At 40.5% G+C, this 20291-nt stretch overlaps 1 protein-coding gene across 1 annotated transcript in view; it reads right to left on the reverse strand.

Moving 5' to 3' along the window:
* Nucleotides 1-20291, reverse strand: part of RELN (reelin) — a gene marked incomplete at both ends in the record, with an annotated part of 255345 nt that overhangs the window by 103424 nt on the left and 131630 nt on the right. The window contains 7 exons of the mRNA XM_082013997.1: nucleotides 685-751; nucleotides 3619-3728; nucleotides 4733-4861; nucleotides 8021-8229; nucleotides 9804-9916; nucleotides 12881-13032; nucleotides 16747-16892. Coding sequence (XP_081870123.1) covers nucleotides 685-751; nucleotides 3619-3728; nucleotides 4733-4861; nucleotides 8021-8229; nucleotides 9804-9916; nucleotides 12881-13032; nucleotides 16747-16892 — 926 coding nt within the window. The remainder of the gene's footprint in view (nucleotides 1-684; nucleotides 752-3618; nucleotides 3729-4732; nucleotides 4862-8020; nucleotides 8230-9803; nucleotides 9917-12880; nucleotides 13033-16746; nucleotides 16893-20291) is intronic.

Here is a 20291-nt window from a genome sequence, read left to right on the forward strand (position 1 = left end):
ATACAGAAATACATTCATTTTGGGAACAAAAATACTGCCGACATAATTAACAGTTGTTCATATGAAAATGATTAATTTGCTTTTACCTGTAGCGTGTGAGATGCAATTACAAAAAATTGCATAACAGAACGCCCTGTAGGTCATGCTCTTGTCAATATGTGAAAAGAATAGTTACACCAATATTTTGAATGTGCTTACTCGCTTTGAGTAAGTACTGTTACTTTTTAGGCTGCCATGCTTTTAAGAAGCCAGACTTTCAGAAAGAAGTGGAGTGCTAACCTTCTCTCCTTGAGGTCTGTTAGGCTATGGGATATTAGGTCTATGAAAAGTGTCATTCTTTCCCAAAATTTAATATAAAAGTGATACAGTCCCAAACCACTTCTAAAACCATGCATAAAGCGTGCATCACTGATATTTCAGTGTGCTCCGTAGCACCTTTTAAGGTGAACTGGAAGTTATACTTTCTCCCAAAAGAAAATTATTAAAAAAATATTAAATATGCTGCCGTTTAGAAAGATTGATCTTTACCTCTCCAGTGAGCTTTACGCATTCTGGGGGCTATGCTAGTTTTATAATTAGTCATCTCAAAAAGCAAGGGCTGAAATGAAAATCACTTCAACTTTCAGATCATCAAGTGAACTATGTGACAAAAATTGAACACAAGTACTGAATTATAACTCTTACTTGCAGCCATTTCTAGTACACTGTCCTCGCCCTGAGCAGAATTTGAGGCAAGATGGACCAATATAAACTGCAGAGAAAAGAAATCAGTTAAATGAAGGGTTCTGTTATGTGATAAAAAGAAATGTAATGAATACAAGAAAGTATACAGAACTGATCATACAGTTGTTGTACTTATCTTAACCCCACTGGCTGGAGGATGTGTACAAAAGGATAAAATGCGTTTGACTGTGTCAAGGATAGCCAGACATAACATTATTTAACAGGTAATGTCTACCTGTGCTTGAGACGCTAGTGATTTTTAATTCATGTACCTGATTTTGATAAGAGGGTGAATGAGATCAGGTGATTTGCTATGCATTGACCATTTTCTTGCCTTCCTTTTTCTTCATCTTATTTTGGAGATGTAATTCAATATATATATTAGTACATTCCAACAGCAGTCTTGTTGATTTTTAAAACGTATTGCTGCTTCTCTCACTGAAATCCACATACTTAACTTCACCGGATTTATTGGAATTAGGATCTGCCCTGATATGTCTTAAGTATCTATCAAGTATCATATCATATGCAGTCAAAAATACTCCTGACTTGTTTTAATCTTTTGTTTCTTCTTCCTTCAATGACTCCTAATCAACAGTGTTGGTATTTTGTGAAAAATACGAAGAATGGAAGGATTAGCGAATCTCAGTATAATCTGCATCTCATTGCATTATTATAAAGAAAAGCATTAATCTGGGTATAGATGAGAACGACAACTCGTGGGCAAGGTTTTTCAATACAATACGACAAACAGGCCTTAGTCATGACTAGTGTCATCCTTTCAGTTGAACAATTCCTATTAGAGTTATCCACTTGCACTGTGACTTTTGGAATGTCGGCCAAATAGCCACCAATTTGAAAAAATTTATAACAACCAATACTTACTACCGGTCTTAGTTTTACCATGCTGCCCATCACAGCAGTGTGTCAGTATTCCCTGGCAGACGCATTCTAAATCCCTGTCAGATCCTCCCTGTACCTAACTCCCCATCAGACCTCATGTGATTTCTAGATTTTCTCACTTTTCAGAGTGCAAAAATTCTGTTCTGTCTGTTTGATTTATTCGTCTCTTCGAGGTCTTTTTGAGGGGGTGGTAAAAGAAGAAGGGTTAAAGATGTAATGATGTCATTCAAAATGAAAAATGCTTTATGAAATTTGGCAGTGTTCCAGTGTTTCTAAAAGATGGCCAGCTTCCAGATTTCATTTAAAACTTAATTCATATAAGAAACAGTTGTGAATCTAAAAGTCAGAGTGCTGAATCCTTGAAAATCTTCTTCTCTTCAACAACTTGAGTGGCTTGCCAATATTTATAAGTCTTTCCCTACAATACTGAAGTGCAAAGTTTCAGTTCCACTAGAATCTAACAAAGGAGGCATGCAAAACCTCAGAAACATGCTAATCTTTAAGACTTGATTCCCATGTTGTGGTCCTACACCTCAAACAGATTTCAGAGTGGGCACTTTTTGAGCAGATGGCTGGTAAAATTGTTTTTAAGCATGCAGTATCCTTCAATGGAATTGTACTTTGTTCTACAAGCAGCGGTAGTGCAGATATATGAATTGTCCAATAATTTTCAAAATCTTGTTTTGTTCTGCTGTAAAGAGTTTGGATCCTTGGATTTATTTTATCTTGCTCTCATTTCTGTGAACTTCTGTGAGAATCTCAAACATTTACAGTCTGCATTTTTTTAGGTAGCGACTCATCTTTGCAGATACTCTCAGACATTTTCTTATGTACACATACCTAAATTTTCCCTTAATTTTACTTTCTTTTTGATCTATATCATCATCTCTAACGACAAGCATTAATACTCTATCCAGAATGACAAGATGATGCTACTTCCTATTAATGTGATTAAGAGAATAATTTTCATTACTTTTTGTGAAAAACTTTCATACGTGGCATTACATTATTGAGGCAGCTTCAAGGATTTTCTTGTCAAAACTAGGCTTTAAGCTATTTTAAGAACTTTGCAGAATGTAACTATTTACCATTCCCAGGCTCCATATCAAACCTTACTAGGAATCACTACAAGATTTAACAGGCTATTGTACATCATCATAAATCTTTAAATTACATACTTCACACATCTAACAAAAAGAATTCTGGATGTAGTTAACTTAGTCCCAAATCATTTAAGGCTAACGAGCAAGCTAAAAAATTTGCACTTTCTCATAGTTAGCCCTTTCAATCATACTTATTTCAGCATTTCATACCATGTATCTATTTTATCCTGTGTTCCTAAATTTTTCTTTTGTGCTTTAAAGTATTTGTTTTCAAGACTGGCCTTGGGTATACTCTACAATAAATGTTATTACTATATGAGTCAACATAAGCTCCTCCAAGTTCTTCACATCCATTTAAAGAATAGGTGGGTGAAAAATAATTTCCTAAAAGAAGAATAGTTCCCTGAAACAGATGGTACTTTCCCCCTGAATATATTGTAAGCAATGTAAAAGTTTTGTGGGTGTTTTGGCATTGCTTTCTGAAGGTGTTCTATGTCCAGAAGGAAAAATATGCCCCAGATGCTGTAACTGTTGCTTGGGCTGGTGCAGTACATGTCCATAATAGCACAGTGTAGGACCTATTTATGTAATTAGGACTAAGCAGTCAGGAAATGTTATATTAAGCCCTTGACACCAATATCTTTTCCTGGAAAGCATTCAATTAAAAGAAAAAAAAAAAAAGCATAATCTACTAGGTTATTGTCTTTTCAAATGGCAGAATTTCCCTCTAGCTTCAAAATGTGCCTGTTTACCAAGTGCAGATATGAAGAAAAGGAATTTAACAAGCTGAAAATCCTTTGCCCTGTGATTCTGGAAAATACAATTACTTGGAGAAGCATATAAAAATTTACTCTTCTGATGTATCATGATGATGGATAAGAATACTGACTATTATCGATTGCCCACATATTTCCAAGGATTGGTCCTGTTTGTCTCCACCGAATCCTGGTGTCACTTGTTAATGCCGCATTGGGAAGGGGGATAGTTATTCGGTTCCACCTGAAATACATGTAACACAAATAATAACATTTTATACTGATAGGTATTAAGCAACTGTACATTTTGCAGTTGTGTTTACTTCTGGAAGCTTTGTGAGAGTTTTTGATTCTAAAATCTGCTCAAATGAAGCAGTGAACTTACTGCGGCTTTAGAAAATACAAACAAAAAAAAGAACATGGCCCATGATATCTTCATACAATATATGATTGTTAATTATTACATTATAAAACCCAGCCATTTTTTCCCCCTCTATGAATGCACGAAGTCAGCAAAGATCTTAACCTGCTTTGTTATAGCAACTCCTCTATCACGGTGAATATTCCTAAATTGCATAATGAATTAAACCTTTTATTACAACTGGACTCTGTTTGGTGGAAACCCTTGGAGGTAAGAAGAGGGGCACAGAGGATTTGGCCTGCTGTGGTCTGGGCCATCATTCTCATGTCATCCACAGAGAAGGATACAGAGTCATGGGATTTGCACTATGCAACAAGATATTGCAGTTCATTTTGTAGGCAGAGCAGCACCGGAGAGCCTTAGTAAAGAGAAGGGTTGATATAAGAAGTGACAGCAACAACCATCTCCATCTGCAGAAGTACAGAGGATGTGCTTCACTGTAACACAATATTGGGATTCCAAGTGAGTAAAAGTGTCTGAGGATGTAAATATGGCTTTGACTGATGGTTCCCCTGACTAAGAAGAAAACTTCTGTGGCTTTGACAAGGCATAACTTTTCTTCTAATTACTAGCATGCCGTCCCCAGATTTTTTTGGTAGTTTATCTTTAGCATCAAAAAAATAATATTATACCACAGAAGCAGCCCCATATATTTCAACTTTCATTACTGGGCAGCCAGGGAGACCAGAGCACTCCTTCCTTGCTGTCCTCAGCTAGTCAAAAATGAAAGATGACACGGGGTTGCGTGATTTGCTGCTTTCTTCTGTCACCTATAATTCACTTCTCTAATCTTGCATCTCAGTTAGCTTTACAGAGAACACTCTTACCCGCTGTAATTTTCAGAGGCGTAGACAGTGCTGTGGGGGAGGTGAGGCCCAGCACATATCTCAGGCAAACACTCAGTGTGGAGCAGGGACCAAGAGCGACCATGGTTGGTTGAAAACTCCAGGCTGACGCTGGTAACAGTGAAGGCAAGAAAGGAGAAAGACACCGTGAGCCTATCGGGCATAGATAGGAATATAGAAGCACCAACACTGAGAAACTGCCAAATCTGCTATTCCTAATAACTGATGCTGAAATGTGAAATAATTTTAAGCAGACTTTGAATACAAAGAATCCTGGAATTACAAACATGAAACAAATCTGAGTGTTTAAAAATGAAAAGGGTAACCTATAGACTGGGGATTGTCTAAAACACACATCCTGCTAGTGTTTTTATGCTGCTGCTGTTAAATGAGCTGATATTACTCTTGTATTTCAGCTAAAAATGGTTTCAGAAATAGTGAGGAGAAAACTTGGATTTGTCAGAGCTAGACAGCATCATGTAAGCACAGGACACTTCTAACTGCAAGCTGCTAAGCATTACATCTTCAGAAGGTGGTAGAAGACCACTAGTTATTCATGCACTGGCTGGCTCTTCCCTTCCATTGCTGACAAGTATTAACTTCATTGGACTCCTCAGTCATCTGCCTCCTCCTCCCATCGTGCCTAAATGGAACTCAGAAAGGCACTATGGAACAGTGAGAATGGCCAGCCCCCACCGAGGGCCGCGGAGGGTGGAGGGAGCCTGGGGAAGGGCACCCTTCAGAGAGTGCCCGTAGGAGGCAGAGCCCCCGGGACCTGTGGGATCCTCTGCGTTGCCCAGACATAGAGGTCTTTGGAGGCTTAAGACAGAGCCTGGAGTGCTCAGTGGTGAATTTTATGAGTCATAGGGACATAACCATATGCAAAAACTCCATATTTGCCAGGAAAAAGGCTGCTGTTCTCTGGTTTCATTGACTAGCAGTAAGCCAAACCATCCATGTGCAGACAGTGACACGAGAGAACTGGAAACTCTATGAGACCATCCACTGAGTCTATGATGAGTTATTAAACCCGTTCTCCCAAAAGCTCATTGACAAGTTCAGTTTTCAAAAAGCTGTTACTAGAATTTTTCCCTTCCTGTTTCAAACCATATTTTAAAAAAACACTGTTTACAGTCTAGAAGTGTGAGGAAATCCTGAGATCTTCTACATTCTGAGGGCCTTGAAAAAGTAATATAGAAAGTGCTTGATTTATTAAGGATTTAGTATTTTACTGAAATACTCTTGTAATTTCCTTTGTATAATTAGCTTGTAATACTTTGATTTATTTTAAGTAATGTCAGTGGAACATTATGAAAGTCATAATTCATCACCTCAATACTAAATTATTGGATTATAACTTTTCCTCTTCATTATAGTTTGTTGACAATATCACTTTATTTAAATGTACCATCACTATGACACTGTAAGTGTGTATTAAAACAGTTTATGGAGGTTTTGACTAATTTATTTCAGATTTAACTGTACTGATACCTTGGAGGGTCATATTTACTGCATATATTCAGTGCCAGTCTCTCACATTTGCAGTAATGAAAGCATTATGTATAATGCTGTAGACCAGGAGATGGGAAATGTTGCTGTATTTGGGAAGTACAAATAGGGATAATGGAGATCTAGCGCTTCTTTTGTTACGAAGAAGCTCGCTTCTGCTTCAGAAATCATTTATGTGAAGGAAGAATATTAATCTTTCAAAATAGGTACTAATCCCCATCAGATAACAAACTGAGACAGAGATTTTATATAACACGCATTTACAGGCCAGGAGTGTTTACAGGCAAAGTTTTCACTTTCCATGTAGAAAAATGTTGGTGCCTTCATTTCCTATCAAATAGAAGTGCAATGCCTTGATTTTTGCTGCCCCTTGAATTCTGCTGCCCTGTATGGCTGCTAGGACTTGCCAGTGCTGATGCAGCTCTTTCCAGTTGGAAGTAGAGGCCATCGGGCATGGATGGGAAAGCATTTACAGTTTCTTACTTTGAACTCTTGACTCTGGAAAAATATGAAGTAACTTAATCCTCATGAAATATCAGGATAAACAGTCTCACACGTACACAATGAAAAAGGGACACTGGACAGTTTGGTTTTGGGTCCCCTATTCAAAGAAAGGTGTTAAGAAACCAGAGAGGTGAAGCAGAGGATGACCAAGGTGCCTCTGGCCTTGAGCGCTGAGCTAGGAGGGGCTGGGGAGCTGGCTTGCTCAGGCTGGTGAGGAGGGGTGAGCTACGGCAGCCTGCGATGCTGCGGAGGGCACTCACAAGGGAGGCAGAGCCAAACTCTCCTCAGTACTGGCAGGCACAGTAGAAAGGGCAATAGTCATAAAGACATGGCTTCAGAGTTTTGGACTGGACATTAGGAAATATTTTTTCACTTATAGAATCATAAAATCATAGAACAGTTTGGGTTGGAAGCTTTAATGGTCATCTAGTCCAACCCCCCTGCAACGAACAGGGACATCTTCAACTAGATCAAGTTGCTCAGAGCCCTTGAGCAGGTCACCCAGAGAGGCAGCACAATGCCCATCCATGGAGGTTTTCAAGTCATGGAGAGGCAAAACCATGGCTGACGTGACCTATGCTGGTAACGATCCCAACTGCAGCAGTAGCTTTCACTAGATGACCTGTGAAGGTCCCTTCCAACCAACATTTCTAATATTCTACAAAATATGAAGCCGCAAATTACTCCCTTCTTTCCCTTTCCCTCCCGATTAACTCCATGGAAAAAATAACGTTGAACGTCCCAATGAAGTGAAGCCAGCAAAAGAGTTCAGTGGTCAATGTACAGGTAGTGAGGTCCTCATACTGATGGTCGTCAAGATCAGGGCCATTTATCACATTATTCTTACAAGAATTAGATATACTTGTGGCATCAATAATCTCTGGGAGGTCAGCAGGGCAGGTTTCTGCTGCTGCCTTTAATACTTTCCTCCTTACACAGTATTAAGGGGTAAATCTCATATCTGTTAGAAACTGGACCAAAAGTCAGTCTGAAATCATGAGCATATTTCAGAATAATGGACTAAGAAAAGCAAGTTTTGACCTAGAAAGATATTTAATAAACTCCTTGTTGCACATGGGGTATATAAAGCTGGGCCTATGGAGATCAGGAGAAACATTAGCTTTTGAGCAGCTTATATTTGTCATTATCATTGGCTTTATTCTTTCTGAGAAAAAAAATTCTGATACTCATATAGATGCTATAAACCAAAACGTACTAGAAAGCTGATAATCAAAAGAGAAATCTCGCCTGTTGTACCTGTTCCCAGGTTGATAAGTTCCACATCCCAAGTTGATGGAAAACTGGATCATGTGAGTCACTGTGGAAGGGAGCACTGGGAGGACGTGGAAGTAATCCACAGCCCAGACGTTCCTGTTGTGGCCTTGGTGACTCTTTTGCTTCAGGCAAAACTTGGTTGCTGGAGTCTGCAGGTCCGGACTAATGACAACAGAAACCAAAGATGGAACCTTTAAAAGAAATTAAATCAGGCTTAAATAAACCGAATAATATTTAAAAAGGTCACAACTTCAAGTGTGCTGAACCAAACATGTGCTTTTCTCTCTTCTTGCTTCATTTCTGTTAACTTTTTTTAGCCACCTTTTTCCAGATAAAACGATTTTATATTATGTGCATAGCTATTAACACTCCGGATACCGGTGCTGCTTATCACCTTAGCGGGATCAGTTTATTTTGTTCTGTGTTCTGAAAAATATTTTGTCAGTGCTCAGCTGGCAATGGAAGATGATATTTGTCCTGCAGCCTTTCAGCTCACCGAAGCAAACGCGGGGTAACGGCGTGTCTCGTCTGAATACGTGAGAATGGAGTCACAGCAGGATTTCACAGGCGTATGTAGGGAGGATGTTATGTTGTGGAAATAAAGGAAAGCACTGCTTTACGAAGCTTAGCTTTTGTCCTAAAGCAATGTAATTAGACCCTCATTATGTCAAAAAAGGATGTCAGCTTTAAAACGGCGTGTTTTAAAAAAAACCTCCACAATGAATTCAGCCTAATTTCAGATCCTATCTCTCCCCGAGTTCCCCAATTAATTTTTTATTATTTTACAATTACAGTTTCCTTAGTTTTAAAAAAGTTCTACCCCAACTTCCACACAGCAGCAGGCGAGGAGGGAAGCCACACACAATGAAACAATGCAAGTGACTCAAACTCAGGCCAAACCCTACTGTAAACATTCGCTGTCTGAACGCTCGAGTTACAGTGAAATGCACACAGACCTGTGCTTGAGATAGCTGCATCTTTACCGCCAAAGTTCCTACACACTGTATAAGCATACTGCATCCATGCATATATGTATTTTTGTTGTTTTTTTTTTTTTACAGCAGCACACTAAGGGCACCTCAGGGCTGGGTTACTCAGGGTAGATGTGGCCTAAGTGTTTCCTTGCCCTGGACAGGAAGGATCCTGACAGTGTGCTCGAGGTCCTTATTGTCCTGCCTGAGGTGGTGGACATGGTTGGAAGGAGGTTGCACTATCAGCAGAGGAGAAGCTGCCTCTGCACACCGCCAGCAACCGCATCCTGTGGCTGAGTTCATGCCCACATCACTGCAGACCCTCTAAGAGGGTACAGTGACAGAGAAGCTGCCTGTACACAACTGTGCTTAAAATGGAAATAAAAAGTGTAAAATGTGAAATTCCTCGCACCAGGCGCAGGAAAGACATCCAGGCATTTCCCAGTCACTCTCCTCCCAGCCACTGATCCCACTGTGACTGACCCTCTCAGGACATGGCTCCTGAGTACCAAACTGTGGCTCGCGGGGGCTTGACTGGAGAAATTATTTGTGAGGAGGCATTATCACCAAAGCTTTCAGATGATGCTGTCCTGCTGTGGGGTGGAGTAATCAGCAGTAACTGCAGGGCCGTGTCGCAAGGCAGCCTATCATTGTGAGGTCTGCACCTGATTTACGTCCTTGGGACGGTCATCTTTGACTGCCCCTATGGAATGCAACATACAACACTGTGGTGACGGCTTAGAAGTAGATTGAACTATCCACCCCATCCACCCGCTTTGTTTAAGACGATTTACCTTGTAAGCAGCGTAGGTCAGGGTATCAAGAGGTATGTGTTCCCTCCTGCCTTCAATCTTGGCATAAAGTATGACATCATTTTCATGGGATTCTCCAGAATCACAAGTTCCCCCTGTACAACACACATTTGAGGGAGAAAATAATTAATTGAAGCCCTTGTTATCGGAAAGTGGAATCATATTACGCAGCCAGAATTACAAAAATAACTACAACCAGATGCTATTTAGTTTAGGATATGAAACAAAAGAACACCAGCCCTAAGGACACAATGTATAAGAACTATTTGATCAGATACACCATGCCAGAGATCAAGGGGGTTGACAATTATGAAGACCTTAATCAGCTTATCAAAACAATTTTAATAGAAAATACTGTGCCCAAAGCACTACTTCTATCTGTATGCTTTAAATGGTATTTACACAGAAATGCTCTGGGTTGTGAGCTCTCATGAGTAAACTGTTACTTAGTACTCACACTCTGTGCAGCCAAGCACATCCTATGTGAGGACCTTGTAAATACTTCTCAGCCGATAGTTCGACAGCTGAGAATTTGCTCTTAGTAGGAAATGAGGAAAACTGCTGCGTACCTATTTTGTCGTGCTGCTGCTTCTACTATCTACACCATATCCTAAAAGGGATGGATGGAATCTATTGTATCACACAAAACATGTGTGACATGGTTGCCTCAGTGGAATGGGGCAGCATTTGAAATGTCTTTGTACTGGGAGAACCCAAAACACTTATTAACCTTCTCTGAAAGAGCAGATGTATTGGCAAATTTGAGCATTAAGCTCTGCGTTATAGTTATGAGATGGACATCATCACACTCGTTTGGTGTTCTAGAAAAAAGTTTTTTAAGCGAAGTATCTGTAATTGAAACAGGAGACATCATTTCCCTGTACACTATGGGTATTGCAGGTATGTAAAAAAACAATAAACCAAACAGAAAAATACAGGATGAGGAAGATTCTTTGAAAAGTCTGTAAAGTAGAAAGGTTGCATATATGAAACACTTCCTCTGCTATTTTCTCTACGGATGGTCAGTTCTTGGAATGAAATAGGCAAAACAGTCCAGAGAGCTAATAAGATGTGCGTCTTTCATGTCTATTATACTATATTAAGGATTATCCATGTGCCCTTTCAAATCCTCTGCTTGCCTGAATGTTTAAACCATTATTTATTTAATTTACAAGTACGTACAGAATACATTTTTCAAGTGATATCCCACTATCTCCGTGCCTGCATGTGCTGACAACTTCTCCCCTAAGTTCAGAAGGTTGAGCAAATTTATTTCCTGCTTCTCTTGCAGGTGTTGTAACGCTTGGAAGAACTGGGAAAAAGCATCCTCTTTTTCCTGTGCTTTATTGGTAATTCATGTAACACAGAGGAGATGTGCGACAATTTAGGACGACAACATGAGGTCTTCCACTCATTAAATAAAGGCTGTTTTTTCTTGTTGATACAGAAGGTTGCTTGTGGAGGTCACAAGTTTAGTCTGTGCTTCCTCCTTTATTATTCTATTATTTTCTACTTTTAAGCAAAAACCCTCACCTCTAAACATGGTGTTGAGAGAATAACCTCATGCAATTTCCTTTATGTGCAAAATAAAAGTTCTGGAAAAACACTGTGAGGTACTGAATGATAAACACCATGTTCATAGGGATTTTGGTCTGTTGCAAAACTGAACTAATGCAGTTGCACTAACAACAGCGGGGAGGGGAAGTAGCAGGATGGGTTTGTTCTTGGCTGCTTTCTCCTAGCCCTGGTAAATCACTGAGGTTGCGCTTCATCCCAGCAGGGAAGGTCCACAGATGATGCTAACACCACATCAGTGCTTTTCACTAGGAATGCCACATGTAGACCATACCTCCTCCAAGACTGTAGCACACTATAGCACGCTCTGTGTGACTCTCAGCCTGGGCCAATACATTAATAGAGGAAAATGTTCACAAATATAAAAAGAGCTTTTGAGCAGAAACTGTGGGTTCAGCCAGGTAAAGCTCTCCCACCCCTGTGCTACTCCTATCACCCTCAGGTGCAACTCAGTTCACTGCGATGGATTAACACCAGGGTCCACATGGGTATGATTGCAGGAGGATATGACAGGTACCTGTAAAATACTCTATGGTGTGGTGAGGGTGGCAAAGGTATGACCGTCTCTTCTAATGTATGAGGTGAGGGGCACTGAATGAAATTAGAAGGTACAAGACAAGCTACTTCTTCACATGAAGAACTGTGGAGTGGCTACAGGGTCTTGTGGGCACAAGAAGCAGGTTCAGTTGATAAAAACTAGTACCAAGTATCATTTTAGACACTGTAGAGGGACTGGCCTGACCTACCTGCTACTCCAGCAGGCTGTGCCTCTCCCACAAATCTTGGGTTATAGATGATAGACTTGTGCTGGTACCTCAGATATGTTTGGACACCTCAAGTAGCAACAACCTGTGCTTGCGTAATAAGTCTTGCCTAAGGACTGAATAAGAGTGAACGCACACCTAAATGTGCACCAGGTGCTTAAGCTTCCTTTATATCAAGGGAGATCCAACCCATGGAGTCAGTGGCATCCAGGGAGCTGCTCAGCTGGTCTAGCACAGATATCTCATGGTGAGCTGAATGGGTTTTTCCAGCAACGGTACTGACCTCGTCTCCTCTCACTATAAAGGAAGTTTAGTCACTGACCTTACATGGACACACCTTCATGTAACTTCTATATTAAACTGTTTTAACCTGGAGCTAAGGCTGGATAAATCCATGGAAGAAATGCCCACCAAGGGCTACTAAACCCAGAATGTCCTGTCTGGTTCAGAAATATTTTCATCTGGAAGTCAGTGCCATCTGGGAGAATATTTTTGGGAGGCCTGCTTATGTGCCCACCGTGTTTATACACCCGTGTGGGCATCCAGAGGGGTGGATTCTCTGTCTGAGTGAGGGTGGTCAGTCTTACATTCTCATGGGCATAATGGTCATGAATCAGATCTATCATCTTCTGAGGAGTATTTAAAATAGTTCTATGCACATTGTGCAATTTAAATCTCACATGCACCACATGTTGTATTACATTAGGAATATATACTCACCCATACTGAAATAAAATCTTAAGTTCCCATAACCTGTAGTGTCCATGTATGGAGTGCATATTTTTCTTTCTCCGTCTCTGAGAAATACCATAGCTGAGCCAGATTCCAGCGTCCCACATTCAGTACCAATGACGGCTCCGAATATGTCCCACCTGGAGAGGTCAACAGTGGGCGGAGAATGTGTAGCGGCACGATAAACTCGTACAAATCATGTTCTAGAGGTTCATTTATACATACAAAAGTAGCTGCTGCTACTCTTAGAGAGGACAACAAAATGCAGTGTTTCAAATATGATTCCTATGACGTTACTTATGTATTCAATACTATTTTTTAATCTCTGTTGACTCACATAAAGCAAAGTAAATGTAAATGTTTTAAATAAATTGGCAGAAAAGCATGAATTACTAAAAAAATGAGGCTTTTTAATGAATGCTATTACCAAATATTTAGTGTTGTGTTGTTCTGTCATCATTATTTTCCTGGCATAAAAATGTTTAAAATAGAACTGCGTTCTGTTTCACTTTGTATAATCTAAGGTTTATAGATCAATGACACTTGAAAAGCCACATGTCCACCATATCCACTATACAGTCATTAAATACAGAGGTAATAGCTGAAAATGCTCTCTTTTAATCTTTTTAAGCATTTAGGGCAACAGTTTTTAACTAACACGTGAATAGACTAGAAAAAAAAACCTGCTGTGTGTTTATTATGTAAAGATAAAATCTCAGTTTTTCTGTGCAACATTTTCTCTTTATTCAGTGATAAGTAAAAGAGCTGTTGCAGAATTTTCAATTAAATATTTTTTATTGAAAATATGTTTTCATCATGAAAGCATTGGTTTCTTCAAAACTTGATTAAAATATTTTGAAAGATTAGAAACTGTTGAAAACCCGTACATTATTTTGGTCTGATATTATTATTGGTATTATTCACATTGAAGTCTTAATGAATTCATAATAAAGTATTTTTAAAATATAAGGCTGATAAAGCAATGAAATTATTTAGAATAATTAAATCCTGATAACCCGATCATTTAACTAGCCGGCATCATTCAGGATAAATGAGAAAACATTGACGTTCGGAAACCTTTGTGGGAAGGCAGAGCCTTTTCCTGTCCTCTTCCAGCAGAAACAATCTCTAGCAGCGATGTGGCATACGACAATTTCTAAAACTGCCATTCAAACAGCTTAACAATCTGTTTATCAATTTAACCCTTCAAACTATTTCAAAATGTATTTCCAGAATCTTCTTAAAGCTGCCAGTTTTCCTGTTGCCTTAAACTGTGACAGAGCAGCAACGTGCCTGTTTGGAAACCCTGCTTTAAAACTGCCAGTCATTTCCAGAGGAATTAGCGAGCTTAACATCACTGAAAAGCTCGTTTAATATAAATATAAATATGTTAATGGTGCCACAGTTTAGCCGAACGCGAATTCTGAGGGAAGTACTTCAGTCGTGCAGACTTTGTAAAGGTAACGTGCAATACAATCAAAACGGGTCCCTTGGGCTGAAGGCAAGTCCCAATTAAACAGTTGTGGCTACTTTCACTTATGCGACAAAACCTCACAACGCTCCGTTGGTCTTCCGTACGCTCTATTTAGCTCAATTAAAACACTCTCTGTAGCGACCCACAAAACAGCTCGGGGTCACGAATGGTGCAGGTGATGGATGTTTCCAGGGATCCTCTCCTTTTAGGCAGCATTAGAAATGAAAGCCAGAAAGTTCTACAAGGAGGAAGGTGGCTGAGCCGCCTTCCGCTGCCCCTCAGGAGGGATGCTTCTGCCTCCGCTCCCAGAGCTGAAAGGCTCTGGTGCTGCCACAGAGGGGAGGGAGCCTGAGAACTTCCTGCCAGCTCTGTCCCGGGTATAAATTGTTTTTGTGTTTGAATACAGTAAAACAATATTTCAGGAATTAAAGCTCATCTGTTAGCAGTTGCGTACAATTCCCAAAGCAGAAACGTTGCAGAGAGGGACAGTGGTGGTGGCAATTTTATACGATGGGGATGTAGCCCGTAACATCACATGAGTTCAGTGCCTATTCATGGCTGCATGCAGTTTAAACCTCCATTCTGATCGCAACAATCCAAAGAAGGAAGTTTCTAATACATAATACAATTTGAAAAGCAAAATAATGGGGGGGAAAAAGAAAAAAGGGAAAAAGAAAAAAAGGAAAAATTTGCGAGGACTTGGGCTGGCCGCTTAGTGCCTGGGAAAACAAAGTTGGCCCCTGCCAGGGCAGGCTGCTGCACCGGGATTTTCGATGCAGCCAGCTCGGGACCTGGCTCCTGGCACTGCACGCAGCAGGAGAGCGCAGAATGCAGCCGCCGCTGCAGCCGCCTCGCTCCCGGCTGGGCGCCGCGGCACCCGCGGGTTGGGGTCGGATGCCGGGAGACAGTGAAAGTGGAATACTCCCAATTCGGAAGAAATTGTTCATTTGCTAACCAAGGGAGTTTTATTTCCATGTTTCTACCCACTCCAGCTTTTACTGCTGTAATTGATTTTTAAAAGTTTACTCCTTGCCCAAGGCGGCGGTGTCCTGGTCAGAACAGCTGGCGATGGGGGGTCTGGCCCCACTTCGCTCGGCTAAACACCTGGTCCAGCAGAGACAGGATCTACAGACAGGGCACATGTCCCCCGGTAACACTCCTATCCTGTTTTTGCAAGAGGGAAAAGAGACTAAAAGAACATCTCAAACGTCTTGCACGTGGTCACCTGTCACACAACACGCGTGTCCTCATTTTCTTTCCTTTGTCTGAAACAGCACCCACTACACCATGGGTTGATTATGCAAACGGGGACGGAGTTCACAGTGAATATTTTTCCTGTAAGCCACAAATAAACCACATGTCCACAGGACACATTAGCATGTGTTTCTTAAAAGGTGCTCTTTACCTTCAGCACAGCATAGACAGCATTTGAATCAGCTGCTGATGATCTGAAGCACTTTGTAGGGTAAAATCAACATCCGGTAGAGACCCGTAAATTAACAGGGTATGTTTCTCCTTGCCCTGGGGTTACAGCGACTAATGAAATTCTTTTATTTTTAAATAAAAAAAGAATCAAGACCACATTGTTGGTTATTTTCTTTTTGTCAGAATTTACACGCTGAGGTATATAAAATGATACTGCTTTATCAGGACGCATTTTTTTTTAAAGCTCACTCATGTTTTGATAAGAGTGGTAATTTCGCCATCCTAGATGGTTTCTTTACTTTCTTTGCCCTTGCGGCAGTCCCTGATGCATCTGGCTTTACAGGTACTCTGTGAATCCCTACGTATATTTAAAGTAAAAATAGTAAATTATCAGCCAGATCCTCAGCTCTGGTACAGCAGGCATGGCCATGCTCTCGGTGCTGGAGTCGGAGAGCAGGCTGCTGATTCAGCTGCCCTGCCTCCACCTCTTCCTCCTCCTCTTCTGACGCCTGCAGGCTTCTGCACGAGCAGGAGCTCTCTCATGGCAAAACTTGGCCCACAGCAGGGATCCAGAGGGGGATACGCTTCTCAAGGAATTTGATTTCATGTGAATATGAGTTTGTGAAAAGCACTCAGGTGTGACAACATGAAAAGACAGACCAACGTTGCCTGGTTCTTCAGAACGACTATATAATTTACAAGCACAACTTTTTTCATTAAAAGCTTTGGTGACAGAATGGTCTGGAGACAGACTGTTCCTCCTGGGCTTTCTGGACTTGTACCTTCCCGACACCTACAATCACCTGCTATTTACTATATTGCTGCTGCTTCTAGTCACCATCTTCCCTGAACACACAGCGAAGACAAAATGCCGTTCTCTGTTTATCCAGTTTCCTCATCCCCGGAGCGATGCCGCGCGCCCGCGTACAGGCCTGCGCAGGCGGGGGGAACTCACCCTTTAGGCTGGCTCTCAAACTCCTCTGCCCACTGCTGCTGGGCGTCCTCCGTGGAAAGGTCCACGTCCCGGGTTGTGGCAAAATTGAACTCGCTGCCTTCCGTCCCGTGGAAGTAGATGGAATTTCCATCCGACTGGCAGCTATGCTGTGGACAAAAGGAGGACAAAAAGGGTTTCAAGGGTTTCGGTTGTCCTGCTCACGCCCCGTCAGAGCTTAGAGCAAGCTGTACGTTTTCTAACGACCCCCCGACGCCGGAAACAAACTAAAAATAAAAAGTGGATGGTCACCTTTTCTCTTTCTTGGCCCACCGCCAACGATAAACGCGTCCTAGTCTCATACCTGCTTCCCTACAAGCACACTTCGGGCCGCTATAGGACTGCGTTTGCATGGCCTATCTTTGTGAGTTTATTTCTATTTTAAAGTATTGCCGTTATGTCAGGCACATACGCAAGTTTGGGTACAAATAAATTCACAGAATCACAGAATCACTAGGTTGGAAAAGACCTTCAAGATCATCAAGTCCAACCATTAATCCAGCGCCACCATGTCCCCTAAACCATGTCCTGTATATCAAATATTGCTGTGGATATTTTGTCAGCGTAAGAGGTTCATGCTGTGAAACACGTCAGATTTCCACGCCTGAATTTTTGCCAGCAGAGATGTTTGCATTTAAAATTGCTATGCATTGCCATACAGTAGACTTGGGGCCTGAAGTGTACGAGCGAAAAGGCTATTTGCTGTATTTAATTCAAACAGCAAAACAAATAGCCATATGGGCAACTAGCTCTTGTGATACGGCAGTCTCAAGGGTCCTGGGGCTGCCCCACACCCGATGCATCCACTTTTCCTATTGCCTTCCTGTACATTCCACCTCAGCAGCATCAAATGAAGCCACATGTCTGCCCCGATGTGCCCCAACCACCACGACCCTCCAGCCATATCGAGCTGGAAGAAGCTGTCTGTGAGAGCACATGGGGGTTACAGTACAGCTTTTCTTCTTTCTGCCATCCTGCTTTTGCCCTCTTATGTGTCTGATAAAACGGTAAAAGTCTGCAAAATGCGTGTGGCTGCAGCAGATACTGTAAGCTTCTAAAGAAAATCTACTTGGCCTTGATGCAAACTGAGAACTTGGCATTTTATTGAATCATTCGTGTTAAAACAAATAGTGAAAAAAGTAATAATGAGCTCAAACAATTATTTGGGGGAAATCTTGGTTGCATTAAAAGTGAAAGCTGAAATAAGAAATAATTAATTAGAATAATTCTACATTCTTACCACAGTTCAACATCTGAAAAAGAGATATAATAACGCCAAATTGCATTGACCTTTTCAGTATTGTCTACGCAGTGTCCTCTTGTCTCTGAACCCCTTTATAACACGCCGAGGGTAAGTATGACAATCACCCTTTCTGCATTTAAAAAGGTCACGGTAGTGCCACATAAATGAATAATTAAATTTTTAACAATGAGAAAGATGTGGCAAGAAATTAAAACTGCCCAGTACATATTTGTCTATGGGATTTTATGAGCAAAGTACAAAAAAACACATTTTGTCAGATTCTGTAACTCTTCCTTCATTTATCAATGCAAAAAAGGACATAATTGAAATTCTTTTGTCGGTAATTTTCAAGTATGGTTGCCAATAACTCAGCAATTAATTTATATTTAGGAATGTAATTTGTGACTCCTATTATCTACAGGCAGTCAAGTAAATACACTAAAAATAAATATTCAGGCTAAAATGTAATTCAAATTTGTATGTAACCCTTCATGTCTTAGGAAAGAAATAGGCAAATAGATCCTACTGAGATAGTTATTACAATTGCATACAAGCTTTGGAAAATCCTTTGTAAGTCTTATTTGGTTTTCAGGTGCTAATTTATATGTAAGTATATACTTGATAGTGGGGTATGTAATTAGTATTCTCTTGCTTGATGAAACCCACCTATTAAAATAAACACAAAACAGATACAATCCCATTAGCATTTACTGTTTGTATGTCCTTCTCCTGTCTAACAGAATATTTACTGAAGTACATCTGATGGAGTTTCCATTTAGGTTGTCAAGGTAAATAAATGGGCAGTTTGGCAAAGGGGCGGATGCGTAATTATTTACACAGTGCTGTGTGATCGACCCTTTATGAAAGCTCAAAAGCATAATTTATTTCATTAGTTCTATAAAAATATCTTTATGCTTTTATACACAGCTACACAGTGTCTATGAATATGTATTTTATGTGTATTTTATGTGTTAATGAACCACACAATGTACAGCTCAAATCACCCTCTGCTCACGTTAGCTTTGAATCTCACGTGAAACAGCTATGCAGAAGAAAAGTTCAGAGTGGGGTTTTAACTCATTCTGTTATTTATTCTACATACCTGTGAAGAGAGTACGAAAGATGCTCAAAACACAGGTACAGCTTTTAAAGAAATTCTGAGGGACGGTCATCATTTTCTGGTCAGTTTTTGCCCCAGTGCCACTATTTGGGACCCTGGACACATGCCCACGGGAGGAGCAGACGAGGACCAGCCCCATTTGCATGTGCCGTGCTGCCCCAGCAAGGGCCAGCGCTCCTCTGCTCATGCTCTCATCCTCTCTCACCTGCCACATTGCCCTCCCCTATATAACCATCACCCCCAGTTCACACTTAGCTTCCACATTTGTCTTTTCGTTTTGCAAAGAGTCGCTATCTGTTGCTGCTTTTACTGCTTTTTTTTCATCTGATGGGCTGCTCTTTGAATGACTTCAAGGAGCACTCAGTCAAATTCTCCAGGAGCAAAAGAAGCTCCACGGGAGATGGTCCCTCACCAGCATCACGCCCAACTCCCTTGTCAGTCTTGTTCAACATCCAGGAGGCTGCTGACTCTGTTGGATTATTTTGTGGTTTGTAGCAAGGCTTGAACAGATTAGAGACTGAATTGAAACCGTCAGACTCATTTTCTCTTGGGTGCAACCCAGGATTTGAATCCAAGCCTTTAGAAACGAAGAACTAAAGTATGGTTTACACACTGTGTTGCCTCTTTCCCAAATTAAAGGCTTTACACTTGCACTGGTAGTCTATATACTTTCAGTATTTAAGGACTGAATTTTACAGGTTTTTTTTTTTCATTCTAAAGTGATAAAAAATGTGGAATGAACATGTACTGTGTTTTGAAACTAACTTGATTAATTCTCCCTAAACTAGAGATACCACAGCTCTCTCTACATAGATGTAGAGTTCTCTTTTACAAATTTAAGATTAAATGTTTCTCTGTTTCATTTTTATTTACACTTAAATGATTTATAAGAGAAGAACAAATTGGCTTGCTGTGCAAATTTTGTAACTAAAAGGCCAAATGACAGCAACTTCTAGGATATTTCTCCTTGTTACCATGGAAGCATCAGCTGTAGGTCCAGAACTAAAGCAGAATTTAATTTTATTTAAAGAAGATTAAAAGCATGTGGAACATTTAGTGTGTCTTTGCACATATTACAACACTGAAAAGTTAACTAATTTGTGAGGAAAAGTTAATTTAGAGAATAAATCCTTTGACAAATCTGGT

This window comes from Phaethon aethereus (genome assembly GCF_964289735.1).
Source record: "Phaethon aethereus genome assembly, chromosome: 1".
NCBI lineage: Eukaryota > Metazoa > Chordata > Aves > Phaethontiformes > Phaethontidae > Phaethon > Phaethon aethereus.